The sequence below is a fragment of the Corvus brachyrhynchos genome, unplaced genomic scaffold (genome assembly GCF_000691975.1).
Source record: "Corvus brachyrhynchos isolate BGI_N302 unplaced genomic scaffold, ASM69197v1 scaffold307, whole genome shotgun sequence".
Lineage (NCBI taxonomy): Eukaryota > Metazoa > Chordata > Aves > Passeriformes > Corvidae > Corvus > Corvus brachyrhynchos.
The window spans coordinates 2,105,956-2,126,857 of NW_008239288.1; the positions used below are offsets into that span (position 1 = coordinate 2,105,956).

At 37.2% G+C, this 20,902-nt stretch overlaps 1 protein-coding gene across 2 annotated transcripts in view; it reads left to right on the forward strand.

Annotated features, from left to right (window-relative positions):
• Nucleotides 1-20,902, forward strand: part of USP6NL (USP6 N-terminal like) — a 110,498-nt gene that overhangs the window by 2,332 nt on the left and 87,264 nt on the right. Inside the window, exon 2 of one of the 2 annotated variants that reach the window (XM_008638381.2) lies at nt 877-966. In XM_008638381.2, coding sequence (XP_008636603.1) covers nt 963-966 — 4 coding nt within the window. In that variant the 5' untranslated portion in view covers nt 877-962. Of the gene's footprint in view, nt 1-876; nt 967-18,380; nt 18,974-20,902 lie in introns of those variants that run through there. The other variant, XM_017740389.1, reaches the window with a different exon arrangement.

Below are 20,902 nucleotides of genomic sequence, written 5' to 3' on the forward strand. Positions count from 1 at the left end.
TGAAAAATGGAAATTTATCACATAATATTCCTTAATTTACAGATAGTCTCTATTTGTGCAGGTATTAGATGAAAACTGTTCATAGCTTAGTAGATATGTTGGATTTCTTCTTTTCATCTCAGCTGTGAGATGAAGTTGCTTTTGCTTAACTGTTCTATCAGACTTGTATAAACTTGCTTTTAGCAGCAGGAGGGAGATTATATAATACATTTTTCAAAATGTGCTTGCTGTGCTGTCATTGTTGGAGATTAAGTCCTCTGTATTTGTCTTTAGGGAGGGCCAGGCATATTGTTAGTGAATCCATATCTGCCCTAGTTGGGTATCCTTTTTTGAAATCTATGAGGAACTGATGGAACTGTAGGTTTATAGTTGCTGGAAAGGGTAACTTTTTCAAGTTTTTTTTCTGAGGAGGAAGTGTTGGATGTCCATGCCAACCTGTGCTTGTTTAGTAATCTCAATTGCATTTCAAAGAGTGTTTTTCTGCATCCTCTTGCTAGCTGAGATTGCTGAAGGAAAATACTACTTTGGAATTTTCAGTTACTATACCCATATTATAGTCTTGTACTTACTAAGTTTTTAACTGTTCCCAAGAGATAACAAACATTATTTTTTATTGCACATTTTTTGTGGCACATAAACACACAAGTTTATAATGTGATCGTTAGAAGAAGATGCACATTTTGAGTCAATAAACTGCAAAATATATCCATAAGCAGTAAAGCTCCTCAGTCATAGCAAACATATCTTTGTGTTCCTTCTTTTTTTTAACAAAGAGGATGAAAAAACAGTAGGAAAGACTGTTTATATGTGAACATATATTCCAGTGATTTGAAGTTGAAAAAATTATTTGTATTTTTATTTTTCTCCCACCTTCAGGACATGTATACCTCTGAGAAACCTTCTCCAACAAAATACCTTGCTTCAAGACCTGTCTTGGATTATATACAAAGAAGTTTCCAGTCATGAGTAAGTAGATATCTTTCTTTCAGAAGCCCCCCCTCTCCCCCCCTTAGTTTGCAGTTTAAAAGAACTGTACTTCTGTAGAAGGTTTTGGGAGGTGGTTTTTCCTCAAAAACATTCATACTGAGTTTTATGTCTTCAGTCCTGTAAAAATAAGCGAATAAAACTGAGATTTGGCAGATGCCATTTGTAATCTGCAATCTTTCGATCGATGTGTGCTCTGTAAGACTTCTCTGTTTGTAGTCTGGTCTCATTTTCAAGAAGTTGAGTTCTGTAACAAGCTGATGTTTGTTTTATTCAGTATAAATAAAACATGTAACTCTGAGGGGAAAATGCCTTGGGTTTGCTAAGAACTCCAAAATTTGTGACTGCCTGGTGAATTAAAATAACTGGTAAAAATCCAACATAAAATGAATGGACTTCATTTTATCGGAAAAAAATAAATATCTTACTCAAATTCCAGTATAGAGATTTGATCCCAAAGGAATTTTGGCATGTATTGGAATGATCTGAGCCATAGAAAACTGTGACTTAGTATCTGTTACGGTGGAAAAAAACAGATGAAAGACACCGGAAGTTTTGATTTAGGTCATATCTGATGAGTAAGATAACCTCTTTTTAGTGAGCTCTTTTGAGTATTTAAAGGTCTCATAAGTTTTGCAAATGTGAGACTTCCTAATGCACCTTTTGTCAGCAATGTTACTTGGCCTTGCCTCATGTAGAAATAAGGATAAAACTTCATTTGCACAGGAACTGTATTTATAATGTAGCTCAACTTCAACACAATTGTACTGAATGTGCTGAAGAAAAAGCATCTTGTTTGCAGGATAATTATATCCTGTGTTAGTAAAATAAGACCATTTGAGTTTCTGGGAGGAAGTGAGTAAAGAAAATTGTTGGTTAAATTTCTTGTCAAACTAAATGAAAAATGATTGTTCTTGACAGCTGGAAATAAAAAAGAATGATGAAGGACATGCTTGCTAAATGCCGCAGAGGAAAAATTACACCAAAAAAAGGACTGAAAGAATTGCTGAACTATAGGGTTCATGCTAGTGTAGATAGAACTATTTTAGTTTTTATACAGATGTGTCTCTACGTTCTTTCATATTGCTGCTCACACTTGTTTACTTTCTGATGTTTAAACCTATTCGCTGTATTGCGTAGAGGACAATTTTCCAGGCAGTTATTCAAATACCGGAATATCCTGATTTGTCAAACACTGTTTATGAATCTTCATTTGTTTTACAGAGTTTTTCATGTGATGTCATTACTTTATGTAGAGTCTTAAACATAACAAATAACTGACTCATAGTTGCTTTGTTAGGTGTGACTTCAGGATGCTGCTGTGGTGATGTTGGTTTTACAGGCAGAGCAAAACACTCTTGGTTTTGGTCAGATTTTGAGCTGATTCCAGACTGGAGGGCTCAGCTGTTCATTAGGAAGAATGAAGACCCTTATTCAAATGCAAGACAAAGTTTTGGCAGTACTTTTTGTGGTGGTGAGAAACGATGTTCTTCAATGCAGGATGCTGCATTCCTGTGGTAGAGTGGATGCTTAAGGCTGTGCTAAGTGATGGGCTTCAAGGGCACAACACAAAGTGCCACTTAAAAAAAAATATGGTTTAGAGAAGATTAGATGTTTTATATTTGGCTGATGTTGAATTTCTTAGTTTATGGTTTACTTGAGAGAAACTTGAACTATAAGCACAGTCCTTAGTTTTATGCTTCTCTTTTCTAAATAGCTCAGTCAATAAGGTATGTATCATGTCTTACAAAGCTGCATTTATTTGCATAGTTCTGTACGTGTGAGCTTATCCATAAAATCTGTGGGCACCTGGAATAGCTAGATGTATTAAAAATGGTGGGAGTCTCTAGTATTCCTAACTTGTGCATCACCTAGTATTATTCAAACCAAAAACCTATCTAAAATGAGGTAATCTCAGCCTTCAGAAGGCCAGTAAAAACTCCAGAATGCTGTTATGTGCAGGCTACATTATCAAATCCTACTCATTATTTTCTTGTGATGTACTTGATGCAATATATATTTCATTGCTCTTTGTGAAGGGCTGTGCTAGACTCTTAAGTCTTAAAATGATTAAAAATGTGTTTTCTAATATTGGTCCTAAATTTATTCACAGGCAGATCATATCTATTTGGGCTTTTTGCCAACTTTATTCACTAGCTTAAGTAATTTTTACCATATAATATTTGTCGTTTACCATATAAATTCAGTTACATAAAGCTTATTATTTTATTGATATAGCTCGTAGAAGTAAGTCTGTTAATATCCTAATACTTATGAAGCACACACATGCTTATTTTTAAGCCAATGATCAGTTTTGGTTTGGTTTTTTTTGAAAGTGAATGAAAGAACTACTTTTTTTGTTTAACTTTTTAAATAGTTACCAGGTGTGTAAGTGCATGGTTTGGACCTTGTTGTACTGGATCTTCCCCTGTGTTGGGGAAGAGCATTGACAGAATTTCAGAGTTCACTGTTCGTGGTGATAGTTTGTTGTAGGCCAGTACAAAAAATCTGTTAAAACGGAGGCTTTTATTTCTGTGGAATGGCTTTATAAATGTCTGTTTTCATAAATAAGTGTAAGACAGATTTGTATTTGAAATTGTGCTTTTTGATTGTGTGTCTTACAGGACACTGAGGTAATATCCTTAAAGGGTTTGTAATAGTATTAAGTGTAGCTAAGTGAAGTTGATTATTGATTTGTTTTGTATTTAAAGATAACTTTTCAGAGAAATCCTGGTGGATGCAACCTGCCTAGAATGTCCCACCACAGAAAGAGTTGGTTTAATTTGCATTTTCTCCAGATACTAACATTTAGTGGCCAGAAAATGTATAGTGTCGTGATAAGTTCTTAATATTATAAACTCAGCTCTTTATTTTTGGGAGTTTTCCTGTGCTTTTCTCCTTTGAGGAGAGGTCAGTACAGTGAAATCATTTGAACTGCTGCAGTGAAACTAAATGTTAGTGCACACTATTGCAACAAGCTGCTGACATCTTAATTTTTTTCCCCTTAAATGTATAAGATGCAGTGCCAACTTATAATACAGAATATTTTTTCCCTGACTTTGTCTTTCTGCTTTTGTTGTGTTTCATACACACAAAAAACGTAATGCTGGCTGCAGTTGGAAGCTCACCTGCTTCTCTGTGCTTCACTCTCATCAATTCAGGTTTGCTTTCTGTTTGACTTGAGTGTAGGAACTCATTTTGTGTGTTTTGAGAGATGCTGTGCAATGTAATCTTACATTCTGCAAATGGTTGGTGTGGCTTGGTAATGATGGGGGAAGTTTTTGCTTCACCAGTTCAAATCAAGCCCACAATGGTGTGATTAAAGGCTGCTTCTCTTTGATGGTTGGTTACATACCTTGACCTCTCATTACAGCTCTGACTTTCTAGTTCGTGTTCACAGAGGAACCTTATGGCTTTGAGATTTCTAAAAAAATAGATTTTTTTTTCTTTCCTTCTGTGTTCTTGTAGTGTATGTAAAGAAATATTTTTGGCTGTCGATTTCCCTGTTCATGAACCATGAACTTGGGAATTAGAACAAATGTTAAGGTCAGCCATAACAGATAAAGATGCAGTGCTGTAGTGACTGCCTCAAGGCCAGGTTGGATGGGGCTTGGAGCAACCTGGTCTATTGAAAGGTGTCCCTGCCCATGGCAGGGAGTTGGAACTGGATGATCTTAAGGTCCCTTCCAACCCAAACCATTCTACATATTATTATTTCTGTGCTTGCAGCTGAGGAAAGTGTTCTAGGCATCTGTAAAGCTTCCTGTGCTAAGGAAAGTCTGTGAGTTAAAGCTGGCTCAGTTTTCCCCCCTCAACCCTGATCTCCCCTCCTGGTGTGTCAGAAGGAATCTGTAGTGAACTGAGGACCAAGTCAAACTGTTCATAAATACTGGGAAATAGACTTTTTGTTTGTTTTACCTGAAGTGTAGGTGGCTGTGCACTTTATGTGTTGTGGGTGAAGTGTTGCAAATCATTTTAAAGCTGAATGATTTGGTTTAAGAGGCTTTGTAGTCATCACTTCTTTGCAGTGAGCTGAGATTGAAGGAAAGAAAGGAAGAAGTCTAGATTCTGGTTCACTGAGACAACTGCATGCTGGGGAAGGAAAGCTTAGAAGTAAACCAAAATACTTCTACAATGTATAATAATGAGTAGGTAAAGGGTGTCAGATTATGTTACACGCTAAGTTTTTGTTTTATTTTTGAATCATGAACCCTGAAAGCCATTCATAAAATGCAAGTTTGAAGCTACAGTTTGTGAAGTGTTTTCACAATTGTTGTTGTGATTTCACAGCACAATTGTCTTCTAATCCTTATAAATACTGTGACTTGAGAAATAGAGAAGAAGCTATTGTGTCTCCTGGGTTATCTTTCCTGAAACTTGAAGTAGTAATTCTCTATGAAAAACTGAAGCTCTGAATAATAAAGAATTGTAGAATACAGGGGATAAAGAGCCATAATACATATTTGAAAAAGGTTGCTTTGAAGACTTCTGATATGTTCATAAAAATTTTTAACAGATAAATAATAGTAACCCCCCTGCAACTCAGCTGTGTGAAAAAGAAGAAAACCCACAAGACTCTTAAATAGTAAAACTACTGTATATTAGTGACCCCCTAAAAATTGCTTCATTGATAATATCAGTATTTATTTAATGTTTTCTCCTTTTTTATTGAAGCTGTCAAGGGAATTTACCACTGTAACTGTAGTGACAGATGAGAATTTGGATCAGTAGTAGTACACTATTAACTTTTTTTATAGTGGGATGTTGAAACATGAAAAATACATGTTGTTGTTTGGCTCTGGAATCTTGTAGTAGAACTTGCCACTCAGTCTTGTTTCACTGTTCCTCCTCTGTGTTTTCTTAACTTTTCAGATCTGTTTTCTTGGGGTACTGCCCCTTTGCTGCTCTATCTCTTCTTTATGTAGTGCAGCTTGTACAGGGTGAGACTGTCAGCAACTGAGCTGGAGATAATTTTCTGACTCAAAATACAGATTCAGAGGTTAGAATTAATGGGTTACAGAAACTTGTATGGTTCGACAAGGAAGTTTTGAATGAAGTCTCATTAGAAAGATCTGGGCTGTAGGAGCCAAGGCTGAACTCAGGGTCTTAAAACTTCATGACCTCTTTAAAATGTTGCCCATGCCGGTAATGGGGGCGGTGTCCTTTGCCTGCCTGAATTCCTGCATTCTTCCTTGCTACAGGAGCATTCATGGGGCTGATTGGAATTAGGTGGGGTCCCTAAGCTCTTGCCTAGGTAGCTGTGTCCATGGGTGCACTGCTGCCATGCAGGGAGAGCAGTGCAAGGGTGGGGGTCAGTGATCCGTGGGTGAGACTCTGGTAAATGCTGTTTTTCCCTTGCTGGAAGTGTGTATGGAACTATAGCTTAAGTTGTTCAGGAATGTAGTAATCTTGGGCTTCCTCTACGCTAAGCAAGGAGAGGCATCTCCAGAGGACTAATCAGATCTTGGATGACCCAGTTTCTCACCAATACTGTAATTAAACTGCTCCTCTGAATACACAGGGTGCATGAATAGCAATAAAATCTAAACCCAAATACTTTGCACAGAACTGATGCATCACATGGGGGAAATGCAGGCATGTTAGTAGAAACTTACTTGTTGTTTTAATATTCACATTTTATTATGTCGGATTTCTTATTTATTCAATTGACGTAATGATGCAGCTTCTCAGACCCTGTGGATTTTTTTTTTTTGCTCATAGTACAGCTATTTAAATATATCAGAACACAAATGAAAGGTTCTTGAAATTCATCTGTATTTAAACAGATTTTAAATTAATTTTCAAATTTGTTTTCTAATCCTTCCTTTATTTTTGGTCACTTTTTAGGATATTTAGGGCTGGTAAGTTGTTGCTTCCCGTGCACTTAAAATTTATTTTTTGATCAAAGAGGCAGATAAGCAGTTTTTGAATTTTATTCTGTCATGTATTTACTTGAATGAAGTAAGTCTTCAATTTTTATAGTCAGAAGTAAAGCTGCATCTTTGCAGGAGGTTGCATTTACCAAAAAATACATTAATCACATCCAGAAGCTGTGTTTGCAGGTTTTAGAGTCAAGTTCAGTAGTGTCCCTTTTTATAGGGCCTTGCTAACAAAGAGGTATTGTATAATATTTACTGTTTAAATTAGTTAATGTATAGTAGAGCTAAATTTGTAAAATTCTTTGCATACATTTCAGATACATTTACTGAACGTTTTTTAAAAGGTGTTATTTTTAAATTTATTTTTCCATAAAGGGAACTTCAAATCTATGTTCTTTCATTTGGGCTTTTTCCTGGCAGGTTGATGTGGCTTCTCTAAATAAGTTAGTGCAACATGACACCTACTTTTAAAGAGATGTAATTTCTGTTTGTAGACCAAGATGTTGGCACTGGCCAGAAACTATTGTTAATTTTGAGCTGACAGGAGAACTGTGGCAGGAAAATTGCTATCATTAATGTTGTTGGAATTCCAGTCTTTTTGTATACACACACAGTTTCCCAAATGTGTCCTTTTTAGGCACTTCACGTTTATTCTGCCACGTTTGTACTGGAAATTAAGGTTGGATTATTTACTTTATGATATGCTAGCTGTGTGTGTCCAGAACAACAAGGATGATAGAAAGATGGTTATGATAATAATTTATGTATATTTAAACATGCATTACATGTTTTGTTTGTGATATATATTTTATGTAATTATTTTCTCTTTATATTATAAATTATATATCTACATAAAATATATTAAAAATTCTTTTATTTATGTGTTTATAAATAAAAGAGAGTCATCTTTTAACATTTGTCTGCCTCAGTGTTTTGATTGATGGCCAGTAAGGAGTGCTGAATTATTATGACTAATTGGCATACACAGGAGTACATGCCTTTGGCATGATAATATTCTCCCATTCCATAGTTTTTTATTTAAACCTTAGTCTTTGGGCCTCTCTCTGTGCTCCCTTATTAGAACATTGCACAATGATGCCTTTATCGTGGGTCTTTGGTGCTCCTGCAGCAGAAGGAGTGAGTAGCACAAGAACACTGTAACCTTGTTCTCTGGAGTGAGTATCAAGTATCTGCCACTATGTAAGCAATTCATATTTCTGGGATCCTATTCATCCTCTGATAAGTTGAGGGTGGTATTCAAGTACATTGCAAACAGGGAAGGATGCAGAAATTCCCAACTAAAACAGAGATGAAAAGCAACACTTACAAATGTAGATGTTTGGGTGGGCACCCCCTTCTCTGCATAAGGCGCTGAGTAGTCACAGAACAATGTTGCAGTTACTGCAGGAGGACTTAGAGAGGCTGCAGCTTTAAGCTCCCTAATGGTGGTGTTATTTCCTGTTGAATCAAAGAATTCACAAAACAGCTGAATCAGAGGAAGGATTAGAAATGGACTACAAGAAGAACTTTCCCAACAGCAGTGTTAGGTGAGGTGTTCACAGGACTTTCCTTGCCTGTCGTGAGTAACGTTGATTCTCACTTTCCATACAAATGATTCAATAATATGCACCACTGCAGAGGAAAAGTGGAGCACTGCTGCTCATTGGTGTAACTTTATCACAGATAAGAAAAATAATTGAGCTGTAGTCTCATTTTATGTTGTTATTCATGTTTATATTCAAGAAACAAAACATCTGATTTAGAAGATGCGTGGTTATTTTAAGCTAAATTGACTGGGTTTCTAGAAAAACTATTCTGACATGCTTTACCCAACTTCTGATAGGAAACAACTTCTTTGTTTTGTAACACAGTTGGAAAATATTTGGGGTTGTTGCCAGAAGTGGGGTTATGCAAATAATGTCAGCAAGATTATTGGCTCCATATTTGTTTAAGTTTATGATCTTTTCTTTACTTAAACTATCCAGCCTGTTATCCTTTCACTGTTTACAAGGATGGTTGCAGATGTTTGTGGTAACAAAGCAGCTGCACTTAGGTGATACCCTATCAATCAGCTGATTTCAAGGCTTGTGTTAGCTCTCATTGCAAAGGACCCTCTCCCCTATAATTAAGATACTTTAATTCCTAAAATTATGCGGGGGACTGGCAAGATAGCACTGGAATTTTTTCAAGGCTGTTGGTAAACCTGGACGTATCCTGCTCAAAATTTCTGAAGCAAGCACAAAGCTGTGTAGTACTCCCAAGTTCTTCTGGTTTGGGAATTTGGTGTGATATGTTGTTTTCTTTATTTTTCTTCCTTTGTTTCCCAGTTTTATTTTGTGTAAAATAATGGTCTCCAGAACGGAAGGCATACCAACACGCTGTAGAACCTCAGTGCTTTTGGCCAGGGCAGTCATTAATCTAACAGATCACTAATGTAAAAGGGCACTTTGTTTTAATAAAGCACTTTGGTTTGCCATAGGAGAGGATTCTTGAATGTGGTCTTTCTGTTTTAGCCTTGAAAAGCTCTTTGAAAACCTGCCTAATTCTGTGGTGGAGTGCTGAAAGCCTTACTCAGAGCTCTTTTGAGCCCAAGTCAGACTTGCCAGAATTTTTAGGGACATAGGGAAGTAAGTCTCTCACCAGAATGTTCTCTTGGGTTCAACATAAAGCTTTTTACTTCTCTTTTTTCTTTTTTTTTAGTAGACTTTTGTACAGCATTATACGAGGAGTTTTATTTTGTGATGCTACTGTGTCCAAGTTGTACCAACAGTACAATGGCATAACCTTCCTTCCCTGCACTCCCCCAAATTTAGGTTTGGAGGTGACACTTGAGGGCTGCAGGTCTGAGTTCTTGAAATGATGCTGTGCTACAGCTGTGCTTGTGTTCAGGCTGTTTGACAGACCCTGCTTGCCTTGTGAGCTTCAGAGCAGTTACAGTTCATATTATTTTATATTTGGTTGCAAAATAGACCAGCTTTTAGCTTCCTCTCCTCCCCAGTTGCAGCAAATTACTGTAAGAATGTTTGAAGGATGTCAGGGTTGGTCTTGGAGGACAGGAGAAAAGAAAGCTGGTCTATTGCTAGATGTAAAAAGATGAGGCACAAATTGAAAAGTGACAATTCTGCTTTTTATTTCCTCTTCCTCCCCTGCGCCCCCCCCCCTTTCCTATGTCAGAAGCAGTGACAAAAATATTTGTAGGTATTGCTTTAAGTATGTAGTAGGAAAGTTTTCTTTTTAGAGCAAAGGCTAATGAGTCACTTTTAGTGACATTTCAATATTTATTTATTCCTCATGCATTAACACAAATTGAAAGAAATAATATTTATGTGAAACTCACTATAAGGCTCTTGAGTGGTTTTTTCCCCTCTTCTTAATGCAATCAATCATTAAGTGGAACATCCATTTAGGAGAACTAACACAATCTGTATTTTTGTTTAACACTGTACATTCACTGGACTTACAGGATGATTTAGCAAGGCCAGGTTACCTGGGTGTCATTATGTGACACTTAACTGGTCAAGTTCAAGGATAAATCCACTGCAAGGGGGGGATGATGGCACTACTTCTGTTCCTTTAGCATTGGTGTAGTGCCAGTGGGAGTTAAAATGCTGGGCTACAGTGCCTGAATGTAATACTGGGTAGAGTGATGACCCTTCTTCTCTGGACCACGGCAGTTGTTGGCTGAAACGTTGCATGATTTTAAATTCTCTACAGCTACAGAGAACATAGAGAACAGTTAATACACTACAGTTTTCCATCTGCCAAAACTGGTACAATGTTCATAGGTTCCTCTGTTCTTGCTCATGGAATAAGTAGGTAAGGCATTCTTCATTTGGATAAAGTGATTGTCTTAAAGTGAAGCTGACAAAAGAAGTCTCAGATGCCCAGGTGTTTCCACCATTTTTTCATTGATGAGGAAATAGGAGAACTCTTCAATAGTGGAAACGTGTATGTTTTTATGGGAAATAGGATTGCATATGAAGGAAGTGGGACCTGCTTGTTACAAATTTGCACTAAATAAATCCAGTTGTAAGAACAGAGGCAAAACAGAGATAAAGGTAGCCACAACCAGCCACTTAGTCAGAAAACATCTCAAATACAGCTCTAGCATTAACCTTAAGTAGTCACAGTTAACATGATTGTCGTGTTCAAGTGCTAAGCTTGAATTTTTAAAGTACGTTATTTAAAATCTGCTTTGAAAGACTGCATTTTCTGAGTGAATGTAGAAGGAGAGCAGGAGGCAGAAGTCTAAAAGTGAACAGCTAATGGTGTTTCCCATTAGAACACAATTGCATGAAGCAAACAGACCCAGGTACGCTTCCTTTTAAAGGAGGGTGGGTCCCTTCTGCTCTGTGGGACCTTTGGGTTAATGTCCATTGGCTACTTTCGAAATGTTGAATTTGTTCTTCCTTTGAATGTGTCTCTTCATAATAGTTTTTTCATTACTAAGGCAGGCTGCATTTGTGGGATTAGATGCTACCTTAGTGTTAGATTAGCCTATTACAGAGTATTCAAGAACTTGTTTTAAAAGTGTTGATTTTTCTTGCAGTGACAGAAAGCCACACCACTTACTCTTTGCTGCACAAACTATGCCTGCAAATACATGGGCTTAGTAAAAGTAGTGTGTATTTTTTGCAGTGGACTAATAAGGTTTGATGTTCTTCCTGGTGCCTCTGTACAGCTGCATTTTATTACTTAGATTAAATATCAGTGTAGAAGTATACATGCAGTGAAGGATTTAATCACACTAACAAATAGCAGTGCATAAAATTTTCTAGTTTTTCTTTGCCTCAGGGAGGTACAAGATTATTAGTCCCATTTATATCCTCTTCAAAAGGAAGCCAAGTAAGGATTTAAATTAAAAGCAAAGTTTTTATTTTTCTTCTTTCTTTGAATTGAACACACATTCACTTTTATCAGTCTTTGCCTGATTAAACTAATGAATGTACTTTGACTTCAGTATTAGCACATGTAGGATAGTAATAGTTTTGATTTTTGTTTAATATTGCAAATCTGAAAAAAAGTCTTTAATGACTAGTGTGGCTTCTTTCTGTGTGCTTAGGTTTGACAGAACATTTAATAATATCCTTTATCTTAAGATAAATTAGTTGATTAGCACTACAGCCATGACCCAAATCCAGGCAGTGTAAAATTGCTGCATATTCTGTTTGAAATGCTGCAAGTGCAGGAAATCCTGCATATTGTTGATGAATATATATTTAAAGTAGTTTTTGTTATGTAATTGCAACTTCATTAATGTCTGATTTCTTTTTGAGACTTCTAGTATGGAACTTTTTTTTTGCAGAAAAATCTTCATTTGTACCTAAAGCTGTATGAAAACTTGTCATCTAATATGAGGAAGACGAAGAAATTCTGTGGGGTGTGTGCATTCACTGAGATGAGATCTTGTACTACCATCCTCTTTCTTCCTCCTGTTTAAAAAAACCCGACCAAACCTTATTTTATCAATTATTTGAAATTGACTACTTAGCTACAACCTTTTTTGGTTGGTGGTGGAATTCCATATGCTTTGTTGGTGCTTTCTTGACTGGTTCATGAGCCTTAAGTGACCATTTGGCCTTTGAAGGGCATGGTGTGAGGGGGAGGAGAAAGCAATGGAATTACTTTGAAGATTCATAATAAGAATCTGTGATTCTATTCTTACTCATTTTCATAACACTTTGTAGCTTGCTTAACACAATCCTAATCACATAGACCCAAAAGACATGAGTCTGTTCCTCTGTATGTAAGGAATTCTGCACTGCAGCCTGAGCTATTCCTTTTGCCACATCTTTATGGGTTAAATATCTAAGAGCTTCTGGAACCCTTTGAACTGTTGCTAAGCTGTGTAGTTTAGATGCACTTGTATGTCTAAATCTGGTGGTACAGTTCTACAGAAAATATGTGAGCAAAGACAAAGCAGTACCCTTACTTTTCTCATGGAGGTGACAGGTATAAAACACATTTATTGGGAAGAAAAAACCAAATTGTACATCTATACATGCTTTTTTCCTTTTTGTAGATTTTTTTTTTGGTGGGGGGGGGAGAGTGCATCAAGACTTATGTGAACACAAATTTCTGATACTGATCTCCATTAGTGTCTGGTGTCTGTTATCAGGGTGATAAAAGTGATCTACATGGGCAGTTCCCTTGCCTTCATTGTGGCTCTCTGGGAAACTTGCTGTCTATCTTGTTACAGTCTAGATCTGCTTGCAGAATGTGTTGTAGCAAGAGCTGAGGGGATGAAAACTGATGCAAGAAGGGTAACTGAGAGCAATTGAGCAGGGATGGGATTGTGCAATGTGTAGTTTTCCTTCACTGTGTGCAGTAAGGTCTGTAGAATGTGGCCCTGTGTTTTTCTGTCTTCTCTATTTCCCAGTTACAGAATTTGTTTTTCTATTTTGGGTTTATAGGTTTTTTTTCCTGGAATAGGTAGAATTAATTTCATTGACCATTTATTGAAGTTTTCCATCATCTGAATTTAATGAACAGCTTTCTTGTATGTTTAAAGTGTAAAGAAAAACAGACTTCAAAAATAAAACTTTACTTTTCCAGCCTTTAGATCAAGCTACTTTCTGCTCCCAAGAAGATGCCTTCTAAATAAAGCTCATAAATCTGCATCAGTTTCTTTTAAAAACTGCAGCCATAGTTTCATGCTTTAAAATTGGTAGCAAACCTGCTAGAAATGAAGAAAAAAATATTCCTAAGTGGATGCAAATTCTGTTGGATTAAGCAGTTACTGACTCTGAAGGACCATTGAGAAGATGGTGAGGATGTTTATTTATTTTTATGGATGCTTTGCAAAATGCATAGCCAAAAGCAGTTATTTTTGAAAAATGAACCCCTGAACAATAAATGGAGTTGTATCACTGGTGCAAACATTTTTACAAGAGAGGCTATCACAATTTCACATAGGAATTGTTAAGAGTTGTTGAGAATTTTTAGATTTTCTTTTTTTTTTTTTTGCCTCTTTCGTGCTTCAATGAATGATCTGTAGAAAATAATGAAGATTAAGAATTTAAAGTTTCAGAGATTTATGGGGACAGTTAATTATTGATCTGGAACTCTAGAAGTCTCTTCCAACTACAATAGATTATTTAAAACTTAATGAAAACTGTAGGCTTCAGTTCAGAGATTGGAAAATTAATTCAAAATATTAGTGAGAAACAATAGATAACCTACTTTATAGCAGCTGTAGTAATAATTTGTATTATGATATATTGCCTGTCTTAGAGCTCAATACCTAATTGTTTTCAGAAAATAATTTGAAGACCTGTTGTGACAGGAAAAGTTAGAGTATTATAAAACAATGTTTCTGTGGATAGTTGAGGTATTTGCCTTAGCTACTGGATAGACTTTATCTGAATTTATTGTTTTTGCAAAAAATAAGCTGGTTTTTTTGTAAGGGACTATATAAATGTTCTTATAATATACTCTTCCTTCTATTCGATATTTAAAGAATCTTTTCCCAGCTAATATGCTTGATGTGTATCTCCTTAATCCTTTTGTCTATTCTTGAAAACTTTTGTCCTGCATGTGAGGTAGTTAATCCTGATGGGAAAGTCATCTTCATTTTCTGAGCCCCTTTGCTAAGATGGGAGGGACGATGAAGCAGTTGTGCCATGTGTGATTTCTGAAACTGCAGCTTTTAAAGCAAACATTCCAATGAGTCATTAAGAGCAGCTGCCCTCCCTTTGGATGGCACTGGAGTTTTTACAGCCCGTTACAGACAGCCCGGCTGGGACAGCCCTGCTGACTCCTACCGTGCCGGAACACCTTCCGGGTGTTACAGCCTAGAAAGGAGGGTCCAAAGTGCAAACGCACCCTGCTCTTTTGTGAATCCTTTTCTTCTTCCTCTAATGTCTTTGCTCTATCGCAGAACTGGAGACACCAGAAGAAGTGTTTCGTGTATTTATTTGCTTTCTAGAGGACTTACGGCTTGATCCTGCTCCCATTGAAACATTAGTGACAGCACTGCCCTGGGCTGGGACCTTCCTGGCCATTTTGTTGTGGGCTCTCCATTCCCTGGGGTGTCAGGCCTGAAAGCTTGGCATCTTAACCACGTGTGGAGTCTAGCAGATAGGGAAAAGGACATGGTTCTGGCTATGGGGAACACAGGGTAGAGTAATGAAGCCAGACCTGCACAGGTTTCTGCAGAGATGTGGGCAATAATCTGTGTGCGGAATTCTGGACAGTTCAGGTTGGTATGAGATGGAAAAAGAACAGTGACAGTAACTATATTTCAGCTCAAATGTGTGTGGGGCTATTGTTCCTATGAATGAAAGCCCTCAAGCCATTGCAGTGGGTTGGGGTTTTTTTCTGTTAGTAGCTTGTAAATCTTTCTGTAAATGAGGACGCAACAAGCAGGCGCTTTTTGGGGTAGCTGCAGTGCTGCCTGGGAAAACCCCGAGGGTTCTTGATGGTTTTTTAATAGCCTAGACAGAATGCTGTGAATGTATAAACATTACAGATTAGAAGAAGAGAGTGAAAGAGAAAATATTAAGTCTTCCTCAGACTTAAATTCTGATCTTCCCCACCTCCTGTCAAATACCTTTGACAAATACCCACTGAGCCATCCTTCTGCAGCATCATTTGTGCTGTAAATGTGTTATCTCCTGGCAATATGGTTCATGAAAAAGAACTGCTTCCAAAGATCAGTTAATTATAATTATGTTAACAGAAGCATTTTTATTCTGAATTATGATAGCTGACTAACCAGGATGCAGGTCATTTTTTTATTATGCTTAGGAGAGATCAAGGGCTGTACACAGTGATCCATCCCATCCTGTTAACTGCTCCTTCCAATACCAGTGTATTTCATCAGGTTGATAACATGTGCATGATTTCTGTATTCCCTACAATTTTGAAGTCAAGGAAGAAAAGCAAAATCCAAGAACATCATCAAGCACATATTGCTTAGCAAGCTTGCTGTTGAAGAGGAAAAATGCTTGGCAGAGATCCATGTTGTATGCATTGAATATGTAGCATTACTTTTTTTTTTCCTCAAACAGAATCTTCTCAAATTGTTACACTAAATTTATGACATGGTTTCTTTGTGGTTCACCTTGTGTATCTGTGTCAGAATTGCAGTGAACTTCCATCTGGTGTATCCTTGCCCACAGTGGGTGTTGTGTCAGGATGTGTGGTCTGAGAGGTGGCAGTTGCAGAGACAGATTGTATGGAAGTATCAGTTGGTTCAGTATCAGTCAAAGATAAGAGTGAACTATAACCAAGTTCTGACTCATGAATAAGATATGAAATTACACAACTTAACTAGTTAGTGTGGTTTATTTCTAGAAGTCTTTTTGGTATTGCCTCTATCCTAAAGCACGTTTAGTGTTACTGTCTGGGTGTATGAATTGATTTGAGGAAAGACAAATAGCAGCCACCAAGCTTATTGTTAATTCTTCAAGGTTTCAGTGATTTGTTGAAATTTCTTGTTTATCATGCCTGCTTCAGACTTGCACCATTTTCTTTACATTCCATGTGGAATTTTGTTTACATTTTCCTGAATTAATTTTAAGGCTTTACTTGTTTTTTCAGTTTTTTTTTTCTACATGCCAATTGTCACAACAAAGAAGAGAGGGGAAACTACTGTGCATACCAACTTTGGAAACTGTTTCATGTTGAGGAAGGCAGGTGTGGGTGAAAATGACTTTCCATCCTGAAGTTCTTCTGTGTCTCTCTTTAAAAGGGAGGACAGGGACCTGTACCAGCAGGATAAGGGACAGTTGGGAAGAAAAAGGAATGACTTCCTTTTTGCAGTAGGGAATAGGTACTGAAGTGCTTAATTTCTTAATTTTAAAATAATTTTTGACAAAAGTAAGTACAAGTCATGCCTTCTAGTCCTTTCTTCTTTGCTGCCTCTGCTCAACTGTTAATCTTTGTCAGTCCACCATCCTCTCTTTGTTCCAGCACTTGAGAATGTTGCTGTAGAAATTAGATAATCAAGTTCATTTAAAAATCTGTTGTAGGATCTGCAAGGTATATTCTTGCTTTGGAAGGCCAAGTGGATGTCATTAGTGAATATGTTATTCAACCTTACTCTCTTTTTTTTCCTTCCTTTTTCCTCCTGCCCATAATATGTTTATATAAGGACCATTGAAAGTTTAGTAGTTCTGTAGTAGTTGTGTTTTGTTCACCATGATTTTAGAAGTCAGTTTTTTAGAGAAAATTTGCAATGTAGTATAGTTGCAAGTAATGATACTCCTTTAGTTTTATACCTCTGACTTGAAAGTTGTTTGATTACCCAACTAAATAAAGAACAAACACATCATGGTAAGATAATCACGGAAAAAGTTCTTCCAACAGCAGTTTTGAGCACTGGATTATTAAATAACGGACCTCCAGGTAAACCTTACTGCACAACCCTGCATTTTACATCTTATTTAAATGTTCTGAAATTATAGTTGTTCTGGAAGGGGCTGCTTGTAGTAATCGTCTCCAAACCTCTCTAGGTATAAAGTTATTGGTCTTAAACCTGGAATTTAACTTTAGGTCCAGGAGTTAGAAATTACTCTTAATATAGAAAAGTTGAGGATTCTGTCTGTAGCATTTTGAAGAATCCTTTTTCAGGGAGGGGTCAGTCATAGTTGCACAGTGTGTCTACAAGCTTCCTCTTGGGTGGACGCTTGAATGTTTGCAGAATGGGAGAAGAAATTGGACAGCTTGGCAGGGAGAAGAATTTTACTTGTCTTTGTTTTGCCTAACCAACTATGATAGAACTTTGAGTTGCTCTTCCTTCTGGCAGAGATTAATGGGCAGGCTGTGAATGAGACTGACATAACAGACATAGTTTGTCTTTCCTGTGCTCTGTGTGAGTCAAGAGACTGACATGGATGTGGATAAATATGCCAGTTAACCTTAAAATCTGAAATGCTTGTGATGAGCAGCTGGAAATGGAAGAATGGAAAGAGATGACCTCTTCCCCCCCTCCCAATCTAGCACTTAAGCAATGGGAACAGAAGGTCTAAAGGCCGGAACATGTGGCCTGTGGTTTGTTTTAATGTTATGGTTTTCAGAACATGTAGTTGGCTTCCTAAATTGATCTTGGTGTGTGCAAGGCCTCGCAGGGCTGTGTAGGAATTTGGTTTTCTGAAGTGTTCACTGAGCCTCTTCAGGCCTGACAGTTATTTAAAGTGATCACATAAAACATGATTCCTCATGTTTATTTTTTTGGGGGTTAGCTCTGCAGAGGCTTTGACAAAAGGCACTTTTGAAGGGCCTTTGTACATTTTCCAAATACCATTAAAAATTTTGCAGGGCACATAAAGCAATCTGTCTGCCTAAAATTACCTGACAGAAGTAATGACAATACCTTTGCTGAAATAGTTCTCTGGGCCTCTGGTGGTGGGTGAGAGAATGCCTGAAATACTCCCAGGATTTTCGGCGTGCCTCCCAGTGTGTGAGAATTCCTGTCACGTACAAGGGTGTCAGAGGTTTCTGTTCGAGGGGGGGGAAAGGAACCCAGTGACTGTCTTTAGCAGGAGCTTGCTTGTGCCTGATGGAGTTTTTGCAGGGTGGGTTTAATTTTAGTTCTGTCGGTGGGTCTGACGCTGGCTCTGCACTGCACCGGAGTCTTTCTTTAAGCATTATGTGAAATTTCATGAATTGAAACCGACTTGAAAAGAGGATGCAAGCCACACTTCTTAGTTACTGAGCCGAGGGGAGCATGCTGCATCTGTCAGCAGTCATTTCAAGGGGAATTTTTTTTCTTTAGCTACTTTGTGAACATTTCCTTTAAACTTTATTTAGAGAAATCGGTATGCGTTCTCTGCAGTAAATAACTCTAAAATGTTCTGCAGAAATACATTTAGGACTGCTTGTGTTTTTTTGCCTCCTTGTGCTGAAGTCACTTTAAATCCATCACCTCAGCCTGTAGAGTCATCAGGCAGAAATCTTCCTGTGAAGGTAGATGAGTTCTTCCTGCATCAGTTTTGCTTGAGCATACTGAAGACAGCAATGTAATAAGGTGTAGTAATGAAACCTGTTGGAATTTTAGAGGAGCACCTTGTTCCTTTGATCTTGCTAACGAGCAATGATTCAAGTGCTACAGATTGTAAAGGATCTGGTGTCGCCAGCAAGACGGAGAACAGATGCTGCCAGGAAAGGTAAGAGCAGCTCTGGGGTATATTCAGTGTTCTCAGTAACTTGCTGTGAATCAGAAATATTTTGGAGTTTGGTTGTACTTAAATTGCATACTTGATACTTAAAAATGTTCTTTGTTGTAGCATGTACAGCTGCCATAATTTGGCGTAGAACTATATTAAGCCTAATTATTATCGTTTTTTCAACTGCAGCTTTCCCAAAGAGAGCCCCAGTGACGTTTATGGTGATAACTGAGTTTGTCGGCGTCTGTGACTGTTACTGTTGTACTAAAGATTGCCCCTTTTTTCTGTTTTTGTGGTAAAAGCATTTTTGTTGTCAGGAGAGCTCAGGTTGTGAAAGTAGCAGCTGTATTCTGTGTAATCCCATCAAAATAGTTTTTAGAGTCTTAATGCTCTAAATGAGAATAAGAGCAAAAATAGGCTTGTGGAAATAACGAGACTGGAAGTACACAGCTGCACTGCTGGTTAGGTTTTACAATTAGATTATTTCTAGATTACAATTAACTTCAAAATCCAAAATGCCTCTTGCAAGTTTACAAAAAACGGCTTGAGATAATCAATGATTGTTTGAAATTATTGATGTTAAATGCTGTTCTTGTTTACTTCAGTGTGTTGAACATTTGTTTTTTCTTTGCTAAAGTAGTGCCATCCTTTGTGGTATCTGGCACATGTATCTAATTAGGAACTGATTAAACACTTACTTTGTCTTTCACATCTTAATTATTTGCAACTGCTAAATACTGGGTTTGTAGAAGAACTAAATAATTTGTGGGGATAACTTAAAAATTTAATTCCTTTCTTATTAGAAGTAATTTTCTAGGACCAGTTTATTTTGTATTGAATAGGTTATGAATAATTTAAGATTTACGGCATTTGCCTGTTACTGTGTCATTTTTCTGCCCTTATGTGTAATGTGTGGCTATAGGCAAGTACCTTTATTTCCAACCACTCATCAATAACACGAGGCTGCTCTAATTGTAACAAGTCAGTTAATGAAACACCTCTGTAAGTAAACAAAAGGAGTGAAGGTAGAACTGGGCTCAGCTGTTACCCTTTTATACTGAAAGAAAAAAAGGCAAGCTTCCTAATTACTTCCTTAGATTCTGCAGTGATTGGTTGAACATCCTCTCCAAGAGTTGTATAATTTCATCCCAGTGAATTACTTGACCTCAGCACTGCTCACTGTTCATTTTTGATTTGTGCTGCTCCCAGAGAAGGACGAAGGGGCAGAAGTTCTGCTTGTCTGTTTTGCACGTACCTCACTAGCCAGGCAGGACTTTTATAGAACTGCTGTAAGAACTGTTCAAAAAGATGTAACACCAAAACCCTTAAAAATACTTATTTTTAGGAACAGATTCAATGGAATTGAAAGGGAAAGCTTTGAAAAACATGAGGAAATGCTCTTTCTCAGTTCTAAAGCTTTGAGGGTTTTTTTCCTGTTTTTTTTACTCCCTTGTTAAAAAGCATTAATTTTGGTCATTGTTTGGGTGGTATCTCAAGCTGCTACTAACTGAGCTAATTAGCTGCTAGCTCTTCTAGAAGCTGGTATTGCATTTTGACAAGCAATATTAAGATCTTAACATTAAAAACCATTCAAGTATTCTGAAGAAAACATTTACAAAAGCTGCAAAATGCTGACAGTTTTTGGTGATAAATACAGTAATTTGAGTAGACATTAGGTTTTTTTCTTCACACCATGCAACATTAGGCATCTGGTGTACGTGAAGGGCTGTATTCTGCAGAAATGACTAATTCTCAGTATTGTTTTCAGTAAAGAGAAAAATGGACTGTAAAAGACTAGGAAGCCCACTGTGAATGTGAGGTGAATCCACTGAGACTTGGGGGATGATGTGTGAAGTGTTTATGTTTACCAAAGTGTTTTCAAATTGGTGTTACTAAACTGTAAAGATTTTAAATCCCACTCCTCAAGTG